Below are 21,809 nucleotides of genomic sequence, written 5' to 3' on the forward strand. Positions count from 1 at the left end.
GTAAAGGTCAAAGGTAGGTTTTGCCAATTTAGTTTAAGCAAACTTGGAATAGGTTTAAATTAAATTGAACTAGCATCTCCCCCTAAATAACTCATTTTGAGATAGTAAGTATGGTTGCCAACCCTCCAGGATTGTCCTGGAGTCTCCATGAATTAAAGATGAATATTTAATTAAAGATTATGTCATGTGATGAAACCTCCAGGGACACATCCAACCAAAATTGGCATTCCTAGTATGAGGCATTTGGAGTGGCACAAGGCATTATTAATAGCAATAGCATCCCCTTTCCATCCATGTGTCTGCCTCTCTCCTGCTCCCATATTTGATTTCCTGTAAGCTACTCCCCAGAGCGTGGCCACCTGCATTGGGCCCACATGGAGTTCACAAATACCATGAGATTCAGAATGTCCATAGAAACTTCATGTCACAATAACATAATTCCCCTGTTGAGCACCAAAAGCTAGGCACAGGTTGAAGAGATTGGAGCAAATGTGGAGGGTTAACTCTGGCCTGTCCCATCATTGGGTTGTCCAGGCCACACTTTGCCCTCTGACTCTCCAAGGAATGCACACATCCAACAGATGTGTGCTTCAGATAAAGTTCCCTTGTTCCTGGGATCTGGTTTCTGAAACATTACAAGAACTAAGTAGTTCATCTGGCCCTCCCAGGTACAAACCATTCCTTCCCTAATAGACAGGATTTCACAATCTCCTTCTATCCCTCTAGGCTAAGTTCTTTCTGCACATGGGTCACGCAAGGCACTTTTGTAGGCTCCTTCCCCAATTCCTGGCACCACTTGGCTCTCCTCAAGCCCATTTGACATGATGTTGTTTATGACTCGTCTGCAGTACATTTTCCTTCCAGCTGGCAGAGCTGTGAATATGCTTTTCTGGTCTTCTTTGAGGGGTAGCAGAACATTGGTCTGAGGTGGTTGGATATGTTGGTAAAGAAGAAAAGGTTGCCAATAGGTGTTCTCCGGCCACTGGTTGCACTGGCAGAGCAGAAAAGGCTGTAATCAGAGGGTTTTAAATAATTGATTGAAATGACAAGGAAGAAAGTATTGTGATGCACACTATCAATGTGCACAGTCTATGCACAATTCCTTTGTTTTCACTTTTGGCTGTACATCTGGACAGAGTTCAGTTCCTTTTCTTTTTTCTTGTTTTAGCCACTGATACAACTATATCAGTACATGGTGCACTGCTAACTACTCCAATTAACGTAGGCCAAGTGAACAGATGTAAACTGGGACTGACTTGCACTGGTGCATCTTGCTCCAGGACCCTGCAGTCTTCTCCATGTCAGCTGTACTGGAGCAAGTCACCATTTTCATTAATGTGCTTCCTTTACACCAGGAAGCTACACCAAGTGGCTAACCACCAGGCCTTTGAGTGGGGCTGGCTCGAGGGGTTTCTGCTGCTCTAGTCAAACAGCGAAATGTCCAACTCCTCCAGACTGGAGACACACACAGATACAAATAGTTAGTGGACATTTTGTTGCTCCAGGCAACCACCTATTCTGTGTGTACCAGAAAGAGAGGCTCAACTTCATGTGATTCTCCATCACTGTATTCTTGAACTTTCTTACCCCTTGGAGCTATTGTGTGGTCTGAGTGAGTTTTGATTTATTCAGTGGGGTTTTGGTTGGCAAGTTGCTGGGCCTCTTAACATTGCCTATGTTTCCTGGCTATGGGTTTTGGCAGCCTCAAGCTTGATTTTTATGACTAATGAAAATAATGGCTTTGCTTAGGGCTTGTCTAAATCTGAAATGTATAGCAGGTTATTTGGAGTTGTGTCGCATTATAGTGCCTTGCATCCACAAACAAGATTATTTTGTTGTTGCAACTTCAATGTGTGCTATTAAGCCTATTTTGGAAGCAGAATTACTGAGATGTGGGATGAATTTACCCACAGCAAAGTAGGTGTGGCTGAATCCCCATCCCTAAGGAACTGTTGCTCATCTTCCAAGTCCTACTGGTTTCCCACATTGCTTTGCTGGGCACCTGGGTTGGCCCATCTGTCTACCTGTGTGTCATTTACTACTATATGGTCATCCTGACCAGATGTAACCTCCTTGTTTAAATACTAGCACACAGCCAAGTTCTGTCCTTTGTGAATTCAGCTTGTTGGGCATTCACATACCTGTGTCATACTCCTGAATGTTAAAGAGTCATGCCTTTTGCTTCAGTGTGGCCTCATGCTGAGGGCCTGGACTTCATTGCCTTCTGAATTCTAGCCACCACAATGCACATATGGCTGTCCCAAACAAACGAAGGAAAAGGGTACTATTGGGATCTAAGCAGTGCCACAACAAGGAACTCTAGCTAGGTTAAGAGTATGCAGGACAATAATAGGACCTCTGGGAGAGCTCACAGAGTCTGCAGTTTCTCTGATGAGTTGGACTGTATATTTATGAGAGATCCCACCACTCAACCACTGTATTTTGTGGACACCACCAATGATACCCCTGCAACTGTTAACCATGATGAATACCAGGAGGAGCATGACAATGAAATCCCTGATCTCACTGGGCCAGTGAACTAAGCAGCAGACACAGTCCTGGAGACCCAGGAATCACATCTGTGAATGTGCCTGAATCACATCTGGAGAAACCAGGTGGATCATGGGCAGAGCCACAATCTGTGGAGAGGACCATTTCCAGTTATTATTCTATGATATATCAAACAGCTTAGTTCCACAGACCATCCGAGTGTCACTCAGTTGGTCTACCCTAGCCCCATGCACCTGTTGCTCAAAATGGCGGCCACACCAGAGAGAGTGTACAAACTGGTGTGTCCTTTGCATCAATTAAAAAATAAAAACAAAACAAAAAACACAACAAGCATTTAAGCTTGCTGTGTCCTGTCCACCCCGTCAACCTCCTCACTGCAGTGTCTATTGCTCTCTTTCCTGCCTGGTCTTCCTTCTTGCTCCACCTCAATCAACCCTCCCCACCCCAGCCAAGATGGCGGCACCGCATGGGTTAAAAAGCAGATGGTGTAAAGTAAGGGCATTTTTATTGTAGTGGCCGACACAGAAAAGAAAAACACCAGAATCATGTATCTTGCTCACAGTTTCATTAATGCCCTCAGCTTTTAGCCAACGCGTGGTATTCTGTGGTAAACTGGAAAAGTAACAGGACATAAACAATTCCAAAAATAAAATTATTGTTAGGCACTGTAAGGATTTCAGCTCCCTTTGGGCTACTGCAGCATTCTATTTATTTTACAGGGCACTTTGTGCTGTTTCATGGGTGTTTTAAAAACAGAACCTAAGGCAAAGACAGTGTTCTGCTTTGGCAAGAAGACTGCACAGCAATGCAGCTCTTCTCTCACTGCCCACAGTTTGTGGTTCCTTATTAGTTGTACCCCAGCTCTGTGGGCACCATCCTGATAAACAGCAGCACAGCATATTTTTCTGCTTTGCCAATGGCCTCTTTGAACAGAATCCTTCTCTGCCTTTTGGTGACATGCCTCAGAGTAACATCCTCCAAAGTAAGGACAGCCTGCAGAGATGCACGTGTAATTACTACCTTGTCTCTTCTGCACCATCTTTAGATAGCCCCCACCCCGACACCCACAGCCCACCATATATTTATTACCCCTTTCCCCAAGTTGGCTAAACAAACCACCCCCTCAAATCACAGGTGAAGGTGTCCTATTAAAACAGAGAAGATTGTAAAGACATCCTACCATCTCTAAGCTCACCCAAGACTGGGAAGAGATTCAGGAATAGAATTCCAAAATTAAGGAAAAAGCAACATTTGGTTACTGTTGGCATGGAGACTTCAATTTGAACAGTAACTAGTGGTCCTTTCTCTTTCTCTCTCTCTCTCTTTATTTATTTATTTATTTATTTATTTTTGGTGGCCATCGCAGCAGACACCTTATAATGAGCAGGAATAGGGTGCCAACACTGAGTGGCCAGCTGTCCAATCTGCATAGGAGGAAGAGGAGCTCAAGAGATGACATGGCATGACATGTTCAAAGAATGACAGAGGAGTGGAGGGAAGGGTTCCTGCAGCATGATAGAAAAGAAGAAAGAAAAGGACAGGGACATGGTGAGGTCCATATATACACAGCTGCTGCAGATGATGGAAAGGTAAACAACTGTCCTGTAGACTAGAGCATAGTGGCTCTCTGGTCAAGGCCTAAGCCATAGCTTATGCGCCTGTGCAGCCCTCTACCTCTGAAACCTCCACATTTTGGGACACACCATTCACTGCAACAATGCCAGGAAAGAGGTCTTTTTCTAGGCAGTCTATGGCACAAGATAAAGAAAATCATGTTCCGTGAGCCACAGGGACATTCCCTTCTACCATCATCCCATATTTCAAGATGCAGAGAGCAGTATTGAGTGCCCTACATACATACATTTATGACTTTGAAAGCACAAACTTATTTGCACACTATACTTTATAACTTAAATGTTTTTAAAGTGTTTTTCAATTTACACAATCTTATGAATGTTGAATACTTTTTTACTGATCACAACTTTCAAACTGGTGTATTTCTTATTTATTAAAAAATTATTGAAAATGTCTTTGCATGGTTTTTCATCTAGAACAATTCGTGAAAATGCATATGTCCACTGACCTAATTCATAAGAATGCCCACCTTCACATGCACTATAATAAAATCCATCCATACGCTATGTTAAAAATTCCCACATACAGTATACTAGAATCCCTATATGCAGAATGTCAAAAGCTAACAGTACTGTACATACACATTAATACGAGCACAGTGATCCTGATTTAAACCGTATACATAAGAACGGCCATACTGGGTCAGACCAAGGGTCCATCTAGCCCAGTATCCTGTCTTACAACAGTGGCCAATGTTAGTTGCTTCAGAGGGTATGAACAGAACAGGTAATCATTAAGTGATCCATCATCCCCTGTCGCCCATTCCCAGTGTCTGGCAAACAGAGGCTAGGGACACCATCCCTGTCCATCCTGGCTAATAGCCATTCATGAACCTATCCTCCATGAACTTACATAGTTCTTTTTGAACTCTGTTATAGTCTTGGCCTTCACAATATCTTCTGGTAAAGTTCCACAGGTTGACTGTGTGTTGGGTGAAGAAATACTTCCTTTTGTTTGTTTTAAACCTGCTGCCTATTAATTTCATTTGGTGACTCTAGTTCTTGCGTTATGAGGAGTAAATAACAATTTCCTATTTACTTTCTCCATACCAGTCATGGTTTTATAGCTCTCTATCCTACCCCCATTAGTTGTCTCTTTTCCAAGCTGGAAAGTCCCAGTCTTATTAATCTCTCCTCATATGGAAGCTGTTCCATACCCCTAAGCATTTTTGTTGCCCTTTTCTGAACCTTTTCCAATTCCAATATATCCTTTTTGAGATGGGGCAACCAGATCTGCACACAGTACTCTAGATGTGGGAGTACCATGGATTTATATAGAGGCAATATGATATACAAACGCATATACATTGTTCACAAGTGACCCCTAGCCTCACAGTAGGAACATAATGCATCTTGAACTGTGCCCCTCAGTAGCTGCAGCATTTCACAGAGGCATCTTCTCTGGCTGTTGAAAATGTTCACCAAGTATGCCAGCCTCCTCCTCCCATCCATTTGCAAGGCTCTCTCCCTTGCTCTCACAAAGGCTGTGGAAAAACACAGCAAGCAGCTGTCATAAGTAGCAGCTATTTCTCACCAGCCTCTACCCTAGCCATCAAACCTCTCTATCTATCTATCAACTCCCAAATGCACACTCCACTGTCATTCTGCAACACTCAAGGTATAGGTGATGGGGTGTCCACCCCACAAAAGGCCTGATGGGGTAAATTAGGCCAATTAATGTATAGGCCACACCTGGAAGAGAGCCAAGGCATGCTAAGGCCTAATTTGCTAATGAAGTCCAGCTGGAGGAGGAGCTGTCCTGACTTTATGAAGCCAGGAAGTAGGCAACAGAAAAGGGCTGATGGGAAAGGCTGCAGTCACTCCCTAGAAGGAGGGAGGAGTGTTGGAGGCTGCAGAGTCATGTAGCCTGCACTTGCTTCCAAGGAGGAGGGAGTGGTGAAGCTGGCAGCTCCAGAGAAGGAAGGGCGAACCAGAAGGTTAGGAAAGGGCTCAGGGAAATGCAGCAAGGTATGGGGTTGAACAGGCTTTGACTGCTGAATAGAGGGTCCCTGAGCCGGAAGCCAGAGTAGAGGTTGGGCCTGGGTTCCCCAACCAGCCATTAGGGAAGTGGCACTGGCAAGGCAGTGAACAGGAAAACTGCCTGAGCCTATTGTGAGAAGAGACTTTCCTAACCCCAGAAAAGGAAACCATCTAGTGACCTCGTTGGAGAGCCGAGTCACAAAGGGGAGGCTGCAGTTCCTGGAGCAAGAGGGGCCTCAGGATGAGATAGGATGGGTGAAGACACCACTGGAAGGGCGGCACAGCACCTGGCAGAGCTAATCCCCAGAATGGCCAGGAAGAGGAACCACCAGCAGTCAGTTCACTGTGTCACAGTATAGTTAAACAGTTCCTCTCTCCTATCCAAGTGTAGAGTAAAAGGCTTCAAAAGTCAGGGGAGCATATGGTAAAGCTGAGTCTCTAGAATGACTGGTCGAATCGTGTCCTGTGCACCAACAGAAGTTGGTCCAATAAAAGATATTACCTGGACTCTCTCATATCCCAGGACCAATATGGCTACAATGACACTGCAAACACCATCAATGTCCATGGGAGCAAAAATTCAATTTCTTATTGCAGGAAAAAACTCCAGAGATTCTAAAGATCCTGGCATCATGGACCTTTCCAGACCACCCAGTGTCAATAGTAGTGAATTGTTGACAGTGATCAGCTAGACTTTGCAGCACCATCTAGAAATATCCCTTCCTGTTGATTAACTCCAAGGCTGGAGGGTGAGGGGAGGCAAAGAATAAGCACACAGGTCCTATCAATGTGCGCAGCACAATCTGGGAACCCCAAACCATGCAAATCCATTAATAACCTCCAGTGCATAGCCCAGACTGATGCCCAGGACCCTACACATCTCCATGACAATAGCCCAGACAGTTGATTTAACAACACCAAACTGCTTAGCTACTGACCAGTAGCAATCAATAGTTGTGAGCTTCCAGACAGCAGTGGCTGTGCGCGTCTCCACACTGATAAGAGCTCTCATGTCGGTGTTCTGCCACTGCAGCTCCAGCTCTGTACAAATGTCTAGGAAAGTGACTTTTGATATCTTGAAGGTCTGCCACTGCTGTTAATCATCCCAGGTCTGCATCATTATCCTGTCTCACCAGTAAGTGCTATCTGTCTGCGCCCAAAAGCAGCTCTCTGTCAAGAGAAGCCACCCCAGGAAGAGATCTAGGAGAAGTGTGGTGTTCAATGTCATCCTCCTTAACAGGGCCTCTATTGCCCTGGTTCTAAAGAATGCTGGATGAATTTAGATGGTGATGAATATAGTGCTCTCATATGTATCCTCTATGACGCCTGACAGTGCTTTGAAAATGGTGCTGGCTAGCTCGCAAAAGCCAGAGGGATGATGGGATGAAATAAGAGGAATCATGGTAATTATTTAGTTTGTCCCTCGCCCCACAATTCCATTGCCTGCCAATAGATACCCCACAATGCACAGTGCAAAAAATCCCAGAATGCATACAGCACAGCTACAGAGCAATGCATCATGGGATGGCTGGCCAGACTGCTGAGCATTTATTTAGAAACAAAACAATGCCGTGTGGCTGCAAGAACACAAGGTGAAAGTACCTTAACTGCAGGATAACAGTGTGGTGTATACAAACTGCTTGCGCAACAGTTATTGTGGCTCAATTACTGTAGATCACTTAATACGGATACACAAAAGTTGCAACAAGTTTCAAGTACTGACGTGCCCTTACTGAGAGTTTCTGTCTGATATGCTGATTCTTGTTATGTGCTGTTGTGTAGTTGCTTTCTAGATGGATGAGTAAATGTGTAGATCAACAAACCTGTCACATTTACAACTGCATTTCAAATAAATATTTGATTCAAATGATACAATATGATGCAAGTAGGCTGAGACACAAGCTCAGAACTGGATATGATCTATGTGGCAGCTTGTAGCAGCTGTTAAATAAGTCACCAAACTTCTAGGCTGCAGGCAACATGCCACTATATAGAAGTGTGAAAAGATACTAAACGAGGGCTTGTCTCAACACAGACATTGTGCCAGTTTAATTTAATTTGGTTTAGTTAAACCAGTGCAATTTTTGTGTGTGGATTCTCATACATCATTTTACAACTGATTAGATCAGTTTAGCTTGTACTTGTAAATTTTACAGACATGTGAAGCTGATATAAACTAAATTTAAACCCAGGATCCACACACAAGTTGCATGGGTTTAATTAAATCAGTATAAAAATCACATAGGGCTTGGCTACACTTGAAAGTTGCAGCGCTGGTGGAGGCTTTCCAGCGCTGCAATTAGTAACCGTCCACACCTGCAAGGCACATCCAGTGCTGCAACTCCCTGGCTGCAGCGCTGGCTGAACACCTGGTCTGCTTGGGGTGTAGCGAGTGCAGCGCTGGTGATCCAGCGCTGCTCATCAAGTGTGGACACACACCAGCGCTGTTATTGGCCTCCAGGGTATTAGCAGATATCCCAGAATGCTTTTATAAATTACTCTCTTTGTTTTGTTAAGCAGCCTCTCTTTGTTTTGTTGTGAACTCGTAGCTCCGTTGATCTCGGAGCTGCTTATCTACAAACACAGCTCCTGTTTGCTGTGATCAATCTGTGAACAATCAAACGAGATAATGAGGCAGGCAGGGAGTGAGTGTTTGCTTGACAGAAACGGGGCAGAGGGGAGAGAGGGAGTCGGTTGGCTGCAGGCTGTTTGCAGTTAAGAGTTAAGGGTAAGGGATCGGGAACATGTTCTGATTTTTCAAGGCAGGAAGGTAACACACAGTGTTGGCTCCAAAAATCCACTCTCTCTCTCTCTCGCCCGCTCCCTGTCACACTACACCACCCCCCACCGCCCTCTTTTGAAAAGCTCGTTGCTGCCACTTGAACGCTGGGATAGCTGCCCATAATGCATCACTCCCAACAGCGCTGCAAATGCGGCCACACACCAGCGCTGGTAGCTGTGAGTGTGGCCACACACCAGCGCTGTTCCTACACAGCTGGATGACCAGCGCTGCAAACTACCAGCGCTGCAACTCGTAAGTGTAGCCAAGCCCATATTTAGTTAAAACCTGTACAACTTTGTCTGTGGCTGGGGCCTTAGTTAAGGTGCAAGGGAAGCCCTGCTTGAGTGACATGTAGCTAAAGGGAGGACACATCCTGAACAAATTTGAGAGTGTGGGTAAATGACAACAAAAAATCTCTTTTGTGATAGGCCCAGTTCACAACTTTAAGATCCAGATCTAAATTTTCTCCAAGTTTGAGAGTGTTTGAAACTGAAGTTCTACTTGTGCCCATTATAGAAATAAGCATAAACCACAAAATTCTGATCATTGTCTTGACTTCCCTAGAACTTGAAGAGATTGAATTGAGAATTCTAGGTCAGCCCAAACTCTACTCACAATATATTTTTGTGGGCAGGAGGTAAAGAATAAAATATATCATTGTCTCCCTGTGACTTTTTAATTTATTTAATAGATATGTTGGAATCCAGAGAACTTGTCCCAGAAATTACAGTTTAATAGCCAGTAAAATCCGGGCCTCAATTAGATGGCAGTGTCCAAAGTTATAAAGAAGCATAAGAATTTCCATACTCAAATAAGAAAATGGTCTATCTAGTCAGATGGTTTGTCTCTAGTAATGGACAATACTAAAGCTTCAGAGGAAGACATCAAGTCCTTACAATACACTTCACCCCAACCCTGCAAACATGTACTGTACACAAATAACTTCAAAGTAGAGTAAAATACAAGTGTTTAGACTACTTGGAAATTACAGGCAAGAAGATACCAGACCTCTGGCCCAATCGGCAGTTCTTCCTCAATCAAACAACACTCCCATTGAAGGCAATGGGCGTTTGCCTACTAAGGAGTGCTAGTTTGGGACTCTTTTGTAATTCTAGGTAAATTTTTCTTTTTTCAATATAATGACAAATCTCAACAAGATCAAACATGCTGAATGACTAAAAGCAATTATATTGCCTACACTAATCTCTGAGGGAAAGTAAAGTATATTGTGAACATGGATATGTTATTAAATGTGTCACAGACAGCTACAGAAAAGTATTTGACACAGAAAGAAAGATAAAGAATATACAGTAAAATCTGAACTAAGGTCCACCTCTAATAATCAGTTTCCTGTCTTAAGCAAAGACTTTGAAGTATCTCTGTGGTTTCAAATACAGTTTTGTTTGACTTAGTTAAAAACAATTTCTATTACGCAACCAATTTTTGTTGACATTTGGGTAGTTACAGAAGGAAGGTTTCACTGTATTAAGTAGGACAATATTATGTGGCATATCTTCAAAGAACGGAAGACTTTCTGGATTTGCACCATGGGCTTGATTCAAGGCCTAATGAAGTCAACAGGAATATTTCCATTTTTTTAAATGAGCTTTGTATCAGGACCTATATCCAGGTCTGTCTCTGTATTTTGATTCTTTTGACAAGAAATATACAAGATTATTTAACAGATCTCTCTGTGCAGGTGGCCCCACAGCACTTCTTTAATTTCCAAGTAGCAATGACAAAGCTTCTTAGACTTGTTGCATTGTAGGGCTTGTTCCTGCAGCCCTGGTTCACTCAACACTCTCACTGAAGTTAATAGGAATGCAATAATTATAGCATCAGCAATGCAGCTCTCTAAAGAGACTTTCTATTCTGAAGATGCAACAATCATATGGAAAGCACAAATGCAAGAGTCCTAACCTCTTTCGAGCCACGACTTCTCACAATGGAAAAAGCATATTATCATAAAATCTTAGTTTATTCCAAACATAAAATAGATAAATTCTTCAATACTAGGGACAGAATTGCATTCTACTACTACTAGGGAAAATAGCAAGTCTGTGAGTGAGTCTCTCATTTGAGGCAATAGTTATTAGGCATATATTCACAAATTACAAGGATGTTGCAATATTTGATTTCTCCACAGTTCAAACACTTTTAATATGGTTTAATTAGTCATTCTTTTGGAAGGAAGATTTATCTTCCTCTTTACATATTTGATATCATTAGAGAAAAGAAGGATAGTGCACCGAATCTGTTGGGAGGTCAGAGCTAGTTGCTTACTCCTGTTAGCTGTTCTCTGCTGATTAGCTGTTATTCTTCCAGTCATTGATTAGAAGCCTATGATTTAGATTCCAAAGCCAAAAGGGACCACTGTGATTATCAAGTGTGACCTCCTGTGTAGCACTGACCATAGCATGTCCCCACAATAATTCCTATAGACATCTAATGTTTATTTTTAAATTGTCAGTGATGGAGATTCCAGAATAACCTTTGGTAAATGTTCCAATGCTTAATTACTCTCACTGTTAAAAATGTATGCCTTATTTGTCTCACTTCCATTTCCAGCCATTGGATTGTTAGACATTTCTCTGTTATATTGAAGAGCCCACTACCAAAGCGTTGTTTCCTATGTAGGTACTTATAGACTGTAATCAAGTCACAGCTTAACCTTCTCTATGTTAAACTAAATAGATTGAGCTCTTTGAGTCTATCGCTTTCAGGCATGTTTTCTATTCCTTTAGAAAGACAAGGTGGCTGAGGTAATATCTTTTATTGAACCAACTTCTGTTGGTGAGAGAGACAAGCTTTTGAGCTTGCACAGAGCTCTGTGTCTCTCTCACCAACAGAAGTTGGTCCAATAAAAGATATGACCTTGCCTACTTTGTCTCTCTAATATCCTGGGACCAACTCAACTACAACAACACTTCTAATCCTTTATCATTGTTATGGTTCTTCTCTAAACCCCCTCCATTTATCAACAGCCTTCTTGAATTGTGAACACCAGAACTGGACACAGCAAGGTCATACCAGTACCAAATACAAAGGTAAAATAACGTCTTTACTCCTATTCAAGATTTGCTTGTTTATGCATACAAGGATTGCATTACCCCTTTTGGGGTGTCACTCTGGGAGCTCATGTTTAGCTGATTATCTACCATTACCCACAAATTGTATTTAGCCACTGCTTTTTCAGAGGGGCAGGGACGGCACAACCTATTAGGCGGTCCCCTAGGGCGCTAACATTTGGGAGGCGGCGGCCGGATCTTCGGCCGCCCCGGTCGTCGTCGGTATTTCGGGGGCAGGACCTTCCGCCGCCTCTGTCGGGGGCGGGACCTTCCGCCACCTAGGGTGCCAAAAAGCTGGTGGCGCTCCTGCAGAGGGGCATTACTAAGCTAACAGATTCATACAGTGGTGAATCCCAGAATCTTGGTGAATGTTTGGAAGTTTTATTTTGAGCAATATAAGACAGCCCAGACCATCTTCTCCATGACTGCAAGAGAATACAAGCAAAGGACTCTCCAATAGTGCACTGAATTGATATTTTTCAAAAGATATCTAGTGTCAACCGGTTTCAGGTGATTTCACATTCGGATGCCCCATCCATAGCAATGGTGATGGGCTTTTTAATGTGGCCAGGGTAAGAGCACATCCCCGCTGGCCTGCCTCCACAACCCTTCCCCAGTGCAGAGAGGGCAGAAATCCGTGACTTCCATGACATCCATGACAGACACGCAACCTTAATCATAATGTGTTTATTAGCTAACTTTATTCTTAGCAAGCAAATCTATGTTTGAAAATCCTGTACATTCCTCAGAATAGCAACTACTCATCTGCTTGCTTCCCCGACACAAAGTCAGACACTTTTCAAGGGACATTGAAATAGATAAGAGCAACATTTTGAAAAATGCAGGTACTGAACACTTGCACTTCCCATTGGCTTCTCTTGGAGTTGCTGGATGCTCACCACTTGAAAATCAGGCCCAACGATGCCTTACGCAGGGGCATTTGAGGCATTCAAAACTAGTGGATACCTTTGAACATATGGCCTAAATAAATATTTAATAGCTGAGTAATGCGTAATCTTATACAGTAGAACCTCAGAGTTACAAACACCAGAGTTATAAACTGACTGGTCAATTACACACCTCATTTGGAATCAGAACTACGCAATGAGGCAGCAGCAGAGACCAAAACAAAAGCAAATACAGTACAGCATTGTGTTAAAAGTAAACTACTAAAAAAATAAAGGGAAAGTTAAAAAAAATTGACAAGGTAAGGGAACTGTTTCCGCACTTGTTTCATTTAAATTCATATAGTTAAAAGCAGCATTTTTCTTCTGAATAGTGACGTTTCAAAGGAGTATTAAGCCAATGTTCAACAGTAAACTTCTGAAAGAAAAACCATAATGTTTTGTTCAGAGTTACGAAAATTTCAGAGTTGCGAACAAAACTTCCATTCCCAAGGTGTTCGTAACTCTAAGCCTTTACTGTAACAGCTCAAGACCAATTTAAGACTTGGGCCTTATATGGAAAGGATTACAACTTGCCAGGCGAGAGATTCAGCAGATCAGAAATAACGGCTCAGATAATCATACTGTTAAACTTCCTAACTTAACTCTGACAAAGGGAACAAATAAAACAAAATACCTTTAGATACAGTCACTCAGGAAGGAACATGAGAAGGTCTTTCTGCTAAGCTGTAAAGAGTGCAAGGAAGGCTTCAGACATCCAAACCATGAAATACTAAACTATACACCATCAGTCTGCCACAGCACTAGGGCTGGCTCAAAGACAGACGGGAGGCAGCTTGTCTCCCCAGTTCAAGGGCTGCTGGGGCGGTATCAGATCCCAGTCTAGTGCCACAATCCTTATGGGCTTTGGGCAGAGGGCAATAACTAGGGACCCAGCTCTGCCTCCACCTGCCCCAGGCCCTTTCTAGTAGGGGCTGTGTGCCTGGTGAAAGGGGACACTGCACTAATTGTATTCATCATGCCTGCCTTATATTTGGCCTACAGCCCTCCTGCACTAGCTATGGAGTAGTAGGGCAACAATGAACCTGCCCCTATGAACCAGTTACATCTCATGAAAACTGAGGCCAGCATTATTCAGTATCACTAGTGCACTTAATATCACTGGTCTGAAGATCTAGGAATTATATATTAAGTTATATATTCTGCAGTGAGAAAATATTAATACTAAAAAGTTTTAATTTATTAATGTAGAGGAAAATCCTGGAATCTGTGCACAGTGCAAATAAAGACACTGTGCAAAGGGGTGCTCCATGGCAGCTGGGGGAACAAAAATCCCCCACCCAGGCCACACAGCAACCACTGCTGTTGGCCCTTCTGGCTGGTACAAATATGTGTACTGTTTCTTTAAATCTGTAGAACAGGGGTGGGCAAACTTTTTGGCCCGCGGACCACATTGGGATTGCACAACTGTATGGAGGGCCGGGTAGGGAAGGCTGTGCCTCCCCAAACAGCCTGGCCTCTGCCCTGTATCCATCCCCTCCCACTTCCCGCCCCCCTCAGAACCCCCAAACCATCCAACTCCCCTGCTCCCTGTCCCCTGACTGTCCCGACCCCTATCCATACCCCTACCCCCTGACAGCCCCCCCGGGACTCCCACACCCTATCCAACCACCCTCTGCTCCTTGGCCCCTTACCACCCCCTCCCAAGACCCCCGCCCCTAACTGCCCCACGGGATCCCACCCCCCTGCTCCCTGTCCCCTGACTGCCCTCCCAACCGCTATCCAAATTCCTGCCCCCTGACAGGCCCCCCGGGACTCTCACTCTCAACCCTCCCTGTTCCTCATCCCCTGACCACCCCCCTAGAACCTCCGCCCCATCCAACCTCCCCCTTCTCCCTGACTGCCCCCCAGGACCATCTGCTCCCTTACCCAACCCCCCCCCCCCGCTCCCGCCCCCTTACCAGCAGCAGGAGTTCGCAACCACAACACCCGGCCAGAGCCCACTGCACTCCCCACACTGCCCAGAGGGAGCAGTGGGCCAGAGTGTGGCCCGGCTGCAGGGGAGGGAGGACACTTGGGGAGGGGTCAGGGACTAGGTTCCCCGGCCGGGAGCTCAAGGGCTGGGAAGAACTGTCCTGCAGGCCGGATGTGGCCCGCCGGCTGCAGTTTGCCCATGTCTGCTGTAGAAGGAAGCCAGGAAGGACAGGATCTAGGCAGAAGGGTACAATGAACCAGAGAGAGAGAGAAAATATCTTCAGGAATAATACTTGTTTTTTTTCTTCTTGTAAAAAAGTTTCATGTTCAGTGTTAGAATCAAATGACTGATTATTTACTGTTGTCACCTGACTGCTGATATAAACCTTCCCTTAAGAGAGAATAGCCACTGGAGCCACATAGAATAGTTGTGAAACCACTGGATCTGCTTCTCCCACTACATTCAATTGAACACTGAGGTGCATGGGGTGCCCATGGAGCTGTGCTGCAGCGATTCTGTAGACCCTCTGCATGGGCCATGAAAATCCTGCACATAAGAACATAAGAATGGCCATACTGAGTCAGACCAAATGTCCATCTAGCCCAGTATCCTGTCTTCCAACAGTGGTCAATGCCAGGTGCCCAAGAAGGAAAGAACAGAACAGGTAATCATCAAATGATCCATCCCCTGTCGCCCATTCCCAGCTTCTGGCAAACAGAGGCTAGGGACACCATCCCTGCCCATCCTGGCTAATAGCCATTCATAGACCTATCCTCCATGAACTTATCTAGTTCTTTTTTGAACCCTGTTATAGTCTTGGCTGTCACAACATCCTCTGACAAGGAGTTCAACAGGTTGACTGTGTTGTGCGAAAAAATACTTCCTTTTGTTTTAAACCTGCTGCCTATTAATTTAATTTGGTGACCCCTAGTTCTTGTGTTATGAGCAGGAGTAACTAACACTTCCTTATTTACTTTCTCCACACCAGTCATGATTTTATAGACCTCTCTCATATCCCCCCTTAGTCGTCTTTTTTCCAAGCTGAAAAGTCCCAGTCTTATTAATCTCTCCTCATATGGCAGACGCTCCATACCCCTAATAATTTGTATTCCCCTTTTCTAAACCTTTTCCAATTCCAATATATATTTTTTGAGATGGGGCAACCACATCTGCACACAGTATTCAGAATGTGGGCATATGTACCATCAATTTATATAGAGGCAATATGATATTTTCTATCTTATTATCTATCCCTTTCTTAATAATAGCCAACATTGTTTGCTTTTTTGACTGCTGCTGCACATTGAGTGGATGTTTTCAGAGAACTATCCACAATGACTCCAAGATCACTTTCTTGAGTGGTAACAGCTAATTTGGACCCCATCATTTTATACATATTGTTGGGATTATGTTTTCCAGTGTATATTACTTTGCATTTATCAACATTGAATTTCATCTGTCATTTTGTTGCCTACTCACCCAGTTTTGAGAAATCCTTTTGTAGCTATTCACAGTCTGTCTGGGACTTAACTATCTCGAGGAGTTTTGTATCATCTGCAAATTCTGCCACCTCACTGTTTACCCCCCTTTTCCAGATCATTTATGAATATGTTGAATAGGACTGGGCCCTGTACGGACCCATGTGGGACACCACTATTTACCTCTCGGCATTCTGAAAACTAACCATTTATTGCTACCCTTAGTTTCCTATCTTTTAACCAGTCACCATGAGAGGATCTTCCCTCTTATCCCATGACTGCTTATTTTGCTTAATAGCCTTTGGTGAGGGTCCTTGTCAAAGGCTTTTTGAAAATCTAAATACACTATATCCACTAGTTCTCCCTTGTCCATGTGCTTGTTGACCCCCTCAAAGAATTCTACTAGATTGGTGAGACATGATTTCCCTTTACAAAAACCATATTGACTATTCCCCAACAAATTATGTTCATCTATGTGTTGGAGAATTTTATTCTTGACTATAGTTTCAACCAGTTTGAAGCCCTTTTCAGAAATTGGCATCACATTAGCTATCCTCCAGTTATTTGGTACAGAAGCTGATTTAAATGATAGGTTACAGACTACAGTTAGTAGTCCTGCAATTTTACATTTGAGTTCCTTCAGAACTCTTGGGTGAATACCATCTGGTCCTGGTGACTTATTACTGTTTAGTTTATCAATTTGTTCCAAAACCTTCTCTAATGATACCTCAATCTGGGACAGTTCCTCAGGGCATGTCTACACTTACCTCTGGAGCGATCAATCCAGCGGGGGTCGATTTATCGTGTCTAGTGAAGACGCAATAAATCAACTGCTGAGCCCTCTCCCATCAACTCTGGTACTCCACCGGAGCGAGAAGTGTAGGCGGAGTCAACAGGGGAGCATCAGCAGTCAACCTACCGCAGTGAAGACACCGCGGTAAATAGATCTAAGTACATTGCATAACTTAGATCGATCCCTCTCCCCACCACCACCCTCCCCAGTGTAGACCAGGCCTCAGATTTGTCACCTAAAAAGAATGGCTCAGGTTTGGGAATCTCCCTCACATCCTCAACCGTGAAGACTGATGCAAATAATTCATTTATTTTCTCCACAATGGCCTTATCATCCTTAAGTGCTCCTTTAGCATCTCCATCGTCCAGTGGCCCCATTGGTTGTTTAGCAGGCTCCCTGCTTCTGATGTACTAAAAAAAATGTTACTATTACTTTTTGAGTCTTTGGCTGGCTGTTCTTCAAATTCTTTTTTGGCCTTCCAAATTATATTTTTACATTTCATTTGCCAGAGTTTATGCACCTTTCTATTTTCCTAACTAGGATTTAACTTCCTTACTCCTGCTACACAGATGAAGGAATAGTGCATCTTTTCATAGGTATCTTATCCCAACATATGAATATTACATAACCAAAAAATGTCCAATTAAACTGACAGGAATTAATTGACATCATAATAATGAACACCTCTATATTGTTTTGCCCCTGGGAGATATATAGAGAGATACAGATAGATAGATATAGATAAAGATATAGATGTATAAAGTAAAGGGAGATGCCACATGGAGATAACGCTGCAGGTTAGGTTTTAATTAGCTACAATTATATACTGAACATATTAAAACAAAATTAACAGACTTCCTTCACACACACAAATTCTTTATTCAACCCTGCCATTATCCTTGATAAACAACTTTACTTTTCCTTCTTGCTTCACACACCTATGTCTACAAAGACCAGTGACGTTTTTCCACATTTTATTTCCTCTTCAAATCTTCCCTTCCCTTCCCCCAGGATCTTTCACAGGCACATTTGCAGAGGGCAGATGTTGATGTCTGAGAGGTACCTGGCCTCTGCAACTTCTCAGGCAACAGTAATGACAAGTGCACACGTCTGCACCTACTCCAGTATCTTCCTTTCCTTTGGCTTCTGGAGCTGGCAGACTTGTCCCTCACCTCACCTGACTTTCCCACTCCAATTTTCTCCTGGATCCACTGAAACTTGGCTCTGCCCCTCTACTCCAGTGAAATCACTATCACTAAGAGCATTCTCTTTGTCAAGCATAACAGCCTTTTCTCATCTTCCTTAACATACCCATTGTTTTTAATAGAGTCATTCACTCCCTCTTGTTCCTGAGCTTTCGGAACACTGTAGTCATCTGGTCCCCCACCCAACTCTATCGTTTCTCTTTCAGCTGCTCCTCCCTCAGCACCAGCATCGCTCAGGGCTCTGTCCTTGCCTCTCTCTGTACTTATCCCTTAGCTTACACTACTGACCTCATCTGCTCCCTTGGCTTCAGTTCCCATCTGTGCTCTGGTGACTCCCAAATCTCGATCTCCACTACAATCCCTCCCCTTCTCTAATGGCTCCTCACCATTTACCGTTCCAGGATCCTCCTGCCAGGTGATGATCGAAGTGGCCAAGACTAAATTTGTCACCTCTCCCCTCTAAACCGTCCCTTCTTCCCCCGCTCTGTCTAAGCCACCAGCCCTGCTAGTCTCCTCTTCCACCCCACAGTCAGGCAGCCTGTCGCCGAGTCCTGTGGGTTTTTCCAGTTCAACGTCCCTCCCTCTGTCGACACTGACAAGCCTTGCCCGTGGTGTCCTCACACTGTTAAGTTCCACCCCCGCCCCCAGGGGCCCGATATCTGACACCCCCCCCCCACACACACACCTCCCACTGGCCTGGCATCGCTCCAGCCACACCCTCCTCCTGGCTCAGTCTCTCCCGTCATCCGCACAACGTGGGTACCACCCCCCCACCCCGTCTTATCGCTAGTCCTACCCCAGCCTTCCCTCACCCCTGTGCTGCCCACCCACCCACGCTTCCCCTGGTGCCTCTTTCCAGCTGCTCTCGTCCTCGTGGCCGAGGTCCCTCCATTCCTGCGCCCTCCCTCCTTCGGGTCCCCGGCCCTGATGTCCCTCCCCACCCCCAAACGTCCCTCCATTCGGATCCAAACCCGCCCCCGAGCCTGACCCAGCCGCGCTGGCTGGGCAGGGGCAGGGGCAGGGGCAGGGGCAGGGCCGCCACTTCAGCGAGACGCGACTTTCCCAGCGCGACGCACATGCCCGGAAGGAGAAGGTACATTCTGGCCCGAGCAGAATCGGCTCCTGCTCCCCCAGCCTCCTGCAGTCGCCTGGCCCCTTTCCCTGCGTCGGCGGGCTCTGCGGGGCCGCCGGCTGCTGCCTGATCCGAAGTCACCAGACAAAGCTGCAAGGAGCCGGCGGGCTTTCTCGCCGCTGAAAGGAGTCAGATAATCCCGAGGGGAAAAGCAACTCCCCGAGAGATCCACCCCCCTGCCCCGCACACTGGGGGGAGGCAGGGCTCGGGCGAGCGGAGGCTGCAGCCCAGGCTGGTACTCGCCACCCGCGCACACACCAGCCCCCCCCAGCACACACGCTGCCGTCTCGTGCCCTTCGAAACTCACGCGCAACAAGTTAGTTCGAGGAAACTTTTTCCAAGTTCGTCCTTCGGGATTGGGTCTCACGTTTCACAAGAACCGGGGCACGCTGAAGTGCCTGTCACCGGGGGGTCTAAGTGTCCTTGCGTTAAATACACGGGGACAGGTTTGTTAAAATGCCGCTCTGGTTAAAAATAATAATAATTGTGGCGCTTCTTGGGGCAATTGGCTGTAAAAGTTACTTCGTAACCCCTGGGGTCGCACGCAGGCGGGTGCGAGAGGCCTAGGCGCTGCAAAGGCGTCCTGGTTAAAAACAATTTCAGCTTCTAGAGACTGAAAAAGAGATCTATGCAGGTAGCAATTAAAAGTGACAAGCAGCCCAGAGAACAACGGCCAGACAAGGCTGTGCCTGGGCTCCCTGACTCCCGTTGGGAAGAAACAAAATCCCACAAAAGCCACTTTTCAAACACCCCCCTGCCTCACAACGTCCCGAGCCAGGAGCTGGAGTGGGGTCTCTCCCCAACCACTCCCCAGGAGAGTTTTCAGAGCTCCCCCCTCCTGCTCTCGGCCACACGCACCAGTGAGTGCAAGGAGCAGGGGGAAGAAGATGGCCGTTTGTGATCCAATATAAAAGCTCTTTGTTGCATTCACACAAAAGCCAAGAGCCACTTTTCGGCCCGGGCCTGAGGCCAGTGGAAGGCGCTGCTCTGCTCCAGGGCGAAAAGAAAGAGTCCCACACACGGAAGAAAGCTCAGCGAAAAGGGAAGACGAATAAAAAAGAGCGAGAGGAGAAACGCTAAGCTGCAGCTTTGTGCTCAGCAGCCCTGGGATTTATTCAGCCTCCTCAGTCTAGTGCCTTTTATCGAGGCAGAATCGTAATCCCAGCAGGTCCAGAGCCACCACCAAGAAAACACAACAAACCAGTTGGTCTGATCAGCCCAAAGCGGCAGGAGCAGCAGGATGTCTGTGATCACTTACTTGTCCGTCTCTTGTGACATGTTTGATCCAATGAACTCTCTCCCCTTTTCCTGCTGCCTCAGTCTCTCTGGTGAAACTGGACTTTCAAGTCTGTGCAGGTGAAGGTGTGTGTGAGCGCCCGGGACGGCAGAACCAGAGCTACTGGTAATTCTGCTTTCCTCCCTCTCCCCCCTCCGCCAGCCCCAGAGGTAGGACAGGTAGAGCCCCCTCCCCCCTCACATGTGGGCAGAGGCTGGGTGCTGGGCTCTCTCCCGCGGTGCTGGGGCAGTGGCAGGCACAGAGCGGAACGCAGCAGACCTAGGCGCCCACAGGTAACTTTCTCGAGAGGCGCTGGATTCTTTCACTCAAGGATACAAGGCAGAGGGACGAGCTGCGAGCTGATTGGGTGCAGGTGGCTCTCAGGTGAGCTGCCATTGGAAGAGGCGCGCTCAGGTAAGGCCCCTGCTTAACTCCAGGCAGCACGGAGCTAGCTGGGGAGAGCTGAGAAAAGGTCTGCCCAGGGCTGGCTGCAGGCAGCTGAGCTGAGCTGAGCTGAGCTGGGGGCAGACCTGATGGTCCAGGAGCCCGCAGGCCGAGCGAGGCCCCATCAGAGCTCTCTGCCCTCCACGCACATTAACTTTTTCCAATCGGCCCCGGCCCCACCCCCACCCGCAGACGGCTGAAATGCCAGCCGAGTAGAGGAAAAGGCCAACGCTATTGAATTCCGGGATATAAAGAGTCCTGGATGGCCAATGGGGTATGGCTGAGAACAACAAACAAGAACATTTATTGTCTCGTAAAGAGGGATGGTTGGCAGAAATATGTAACTAGTCTACAGCTACCTTAGAGACAAATGTATCTATTACATAATTGCATTGTACCAGTTTTACCCATACAAGATTTACAGTCCTGATCAGGACTATAAAAGAGCACTTGCGAGATTTCTGCTCAGTTAAACAGCATCGCCCAGCTTTGGTTTTGGCATTAAGTACATGGTAGGGAAAATTAATGTATATGCCTTAGGATTTTTCCCAACCAAAACCTGTCAAGTAGTAACCTGCACCCCCAACCCAACCATTATTGCAATTCCTGAGCCCTGTCAGTATCAC

At 45.6% G+C, this 21,809-nt stretch overlaps 1 protein-coding gene across 1 annotated transcript in view; it reads right to left on the reverse strand.

The window, feature by feature from the left end:
- The window catches only part of GRHL2 (grainyhead like transcription factor 2), a 106,130-nt gene extending 85,155 nt beyond the window's left edge, over nt 1–20,975 (reverse strand). Inside the window, exon 1 of the mRNA XM_045002888.1 lies at nt 20,722–20,975. Coding sequence (XP_044858823.1) covers nt 20,722–20,741 — 20 coding nt within the window. The 5' untranslated portion in view covers nt 20,742–20,975. The remainder of the gene's footprint in view (nt 1–20,721) is intronic.
- Between the last annotated feature and the right edge of the window lie 834 nt (nt 20,976–21,809).

The sequence above is a fragment of the Mauremys mutica genome, chromosome 2 (genome assembly GCF_020497125.1).
Source record: "Mauremys mutica isolate MM-2020 ecotype Southern chromosome 2, ASM2049712v1, whole genome shotgun sequence".
NCBI classification, from domain to species: domain Eukaryota; kingdom Metazoa; phylum Chordata; order Testudines; family Geoemydidae; genus Mauremys; species Mauremys mutica.